This window comes from Curcuma longa, unplaced genomic scaffold (genome assembly GCF_044706935.1).
Source record: "Curcuma longa cultivar G26 ecotype Majalengka, Jawa Barat unplaced genomic scaffold, ITB_CL_G26_1.1 contig_8842, whole genome shotgun sequence".
In the NCBI taxonomy this organism is placed as follows: domain Eukaryota; kingdom Viridiplantae; phylum Streptophyta; class Magnoliopsida; order Zingiberales; family Zingiberaceae; genus Curcuma; species Curcuma longa.
The window spans coordinates 7788-10366 of record NW_027435311.1 but is presented as its reverse complement, the minus strand read 5'-3'; the positions used below and the strand labels follow the sequence as shown (position 1 = coordinate 10366).

The following is a 2579-nucleotide window of genomic DNA, read 5'->3' as shown; positions in this document are numbered from 1 at the left end:
ACATAGCAAGAAGCTGTATCTGGAAGCACTTTTATCAGTATATCTTGAAGTACCATCCTTTTAATTTTCTAAACATTTTAGTTTGGTTTTCCATATCCCCAATTTTCAATATGAATTCCAGCCTCTTCCTTCTGGTTGTGTACCCTCCTCAGTGATGTTTCACGCTACAGGCTGCAACTTATGTCACAGTACTCTTTAGTTATGGTCTTTCTTTTCTTCTCATGAGTACTCACCTAAACCCTCCATCCTTTGTGCATGATATTCTACTTGCTTTTCATTATCCAGAATGTGATGTCGCAGAACTATTATCTTCTTATGTTTTATTATTTAACTCAAACCTAGTCTTTATATCTGATACCCATACTGAAAATTTATGAAATGTCTATTTGATCTTTTTTGGTTAAATGTATGACTCGGATTTTACATTTCAGGATTTAACTCTTCTCCTTCTTACCTCTGGTAGAGATCCTGGTATAGTACCACGTAACACACATCCTCCAGAACCTGAAAGTTTTGAGGGCTCTAATGAAGTTGGTGTCCAAACTCCACAGTCACGGTTACCACGAGTGAGGGATGTGACTGTCAATGGTATGACTGTGAAAGTGAAATACTGTGATACTTGCATGCTCTATCGACCTCCTCGCTGCTCTCACTGCTCCATCTGTAACAATTGTGTGGAACGCTTTGATCATCATTGCCCATGGGTTGGACAATGCATTGGACTTGTAAGTTGCAAAATTATCATAATCTGTCTGAAACTTATTTTATGTCAATCAACAACTTGCCAATGATCCACAAACTCTTGTAATATATGCATTCTAAGTTTTCTTGACTAGAACAGTAATACTGAAGATGGTTTCTTGGCTGTTTCATGCAGAGGAACTATAGATTCTTCTACATGTTCGTCTTCTCGACAACTTTGCTGTGTTTTTATGTCTTTGGATTCTCCTGGGCGTGCATAGTAAAAATCAGAGAAACTGAGCATATAACTATTTGGAGAGCAATGACCAAGACCCCAGCTTCCATTGCCCTCATAATTTACACTTTTATATCGGTTTGGTTTGTTGGAGGCCTCTCCGTCTTCCATTTATATCTAATGAGCACCAATCAGGTAATGTATTTAGTGGTTTTATGAATAAAAATGTGACGCATCTTTCCATTGCTGTCCTAATTACTTCTTTATCATTTTAGACCACTTATGAGAACTTCAGATACCGTTATGATCAAAGAGATAATCCATACAATAGAGGAATCATTGAGAATTTCAAGGAAATCTTTTGTACGAGCATACCTCCCTCAAAGAACAAATTTCGTGCATGGGTAACACAAGAGCAACACACTTCAGTTGGTGGTTACATGAGCCCGAACATGGGAAAACCTGTTAATGACATTGAGATGGGCCGAAAGCCAGTAACCTGGGATGAACTAAGGGCAGTCACACAAATTGGCGAAGGGGAAGAAGGTCTAAGCAATAGAAACATGATCCATGACAAGGATGGTGAACTTGGAGAAGCTTCCCCAGATTTAAGCAGGGAAGTTCTTGCGCCAGGAGGCATGGAGATGCAACCTACGCTGCACCATAGGCGATTAAGTTGGGGAAGAGGTGGAATCTTGGAGACAACACCTGATATTCGAGCTGCAACTTCTGCCATGTGGGAAACAAGTAGGACAGACAGTGTTGGTGGCAGCAGCAGTAAGGCTGGAGATCTGTGAGTTCTTCATGGGGGATATGTGCAGTAGAAACAGCCAGTGTTTCAGTATCTTGGTTTGTAAGGTATCTTATTCTTTGAGTGCTGCATTTTCTGTTCTGCATTATTGTAGTTACGATTATAGTTTTTTTTCCGCAGAACATGGGTAGAAGATTAGAATTGGTTGGTTAGCACATGTATATATATATATTTGTGTTTGTGATTTCTGGAAAAGATGGTTTTCAACTGAATATACATCTGGACTCGTATTCTAGAGTGTGAGTATATCTTGCATATCCCACTATTTTCCCTAAATTAACCTAGGGTTAGGCGATTTAGGTCATCCATGATAACTTTAAAAATGCAAGTATTTGACATCTGAAGAGATTTTGTAATGAGTAAATTTTGATGTTTGAATGTTGATGTCTGGAGGTTAGCTTGTGATTATGAGGCATACTACTTGGAGTGGCCAAGGTTTTGGATTTTTTTCTTCTTTTTCTTAGCACATGAATTGTGTTATTTCCATCCATTTTACCTTTTGGCTTTTCTTCTGCCTCTGATTGATGGACGAGAAAATGTCATGCCATTAGAGATGGATGATTTTTTTTTTTTTTTGATAATTTAGGTGTTCATTTTTATGATTCGATTAATTTTGGAGGTGATCAGTTCAATCTTATAAAAGTTTTTTACTAGTCATATCAATGTCATTTTTACTAGCTATGCCATGTCATTTATAATATATTATCTAGTTATTATGATTCGACTAATCTTAGAAGTGATTGATCTGGTCTTATAAAAGTTTTTTTATCAATCATATCATGCCATTAGAGATGGATGATTATTTTTTGATAATTCAGATATATAGTCCTTACAATCTGACTAATTTAAAGA

The 2579-nt window shown here is 37.1% G+C and overlaps 1 protein-coding gene across 1 annotated transcript; it reads left to right on the top strand.

Annotated features, from left to right (window-relative positions):
• Nucleotides 1-428: 428 nt before the first annotated feature.
• Nucleotides 429-1939, top strand: LOC141819569 (putative protein S-acyltransferase 7). Its single transcript, XM_074706825.1, has 3 exons — nucleotides 429-725; nucleotides 878-1111; nucleotides 1192-1939. Exons 1-3 carry the CDS (start codon nucleotides 591-593, stop codon nucleotides 1711-1713), a joined length of 891 nt encoding a protein of 296 aa, XP_074562926.1. The 5' UTR covers nucleotides 429-590; the 3' UTR covers nucleotides 1714-1939.
• The last annotated feature ends 640 nt before the right edge of the window (nucleotides 1940-2579 follow it).

What these genes read in the sequence shown, in the direction of transcription:
- LOC141819569 (XM_074706825.1), top strand. Translation starts at nt 591, where the DNA reads ATGACTGTGAAAGTGAAATACTGTGATACTTGCATGCTCTATCGACCT. An exon ending in TTGGACAATGCATTGGACTT is followed by an intron (nt 726 to 877) that starts GTAAGTTGCAAA and finishes TGTTTCATGCAG; the next exon opens with AGGAACTATAGATTCTTCTA. An exon ending in ATCTAATGAGCACCAATCAG is followed by an intron (nt 1,112 to 1,191) that starts GTAATGTATTTA and finishes TTATCATTTTAG; the next exon opens with ACCACTTATGAGAACTTCAG.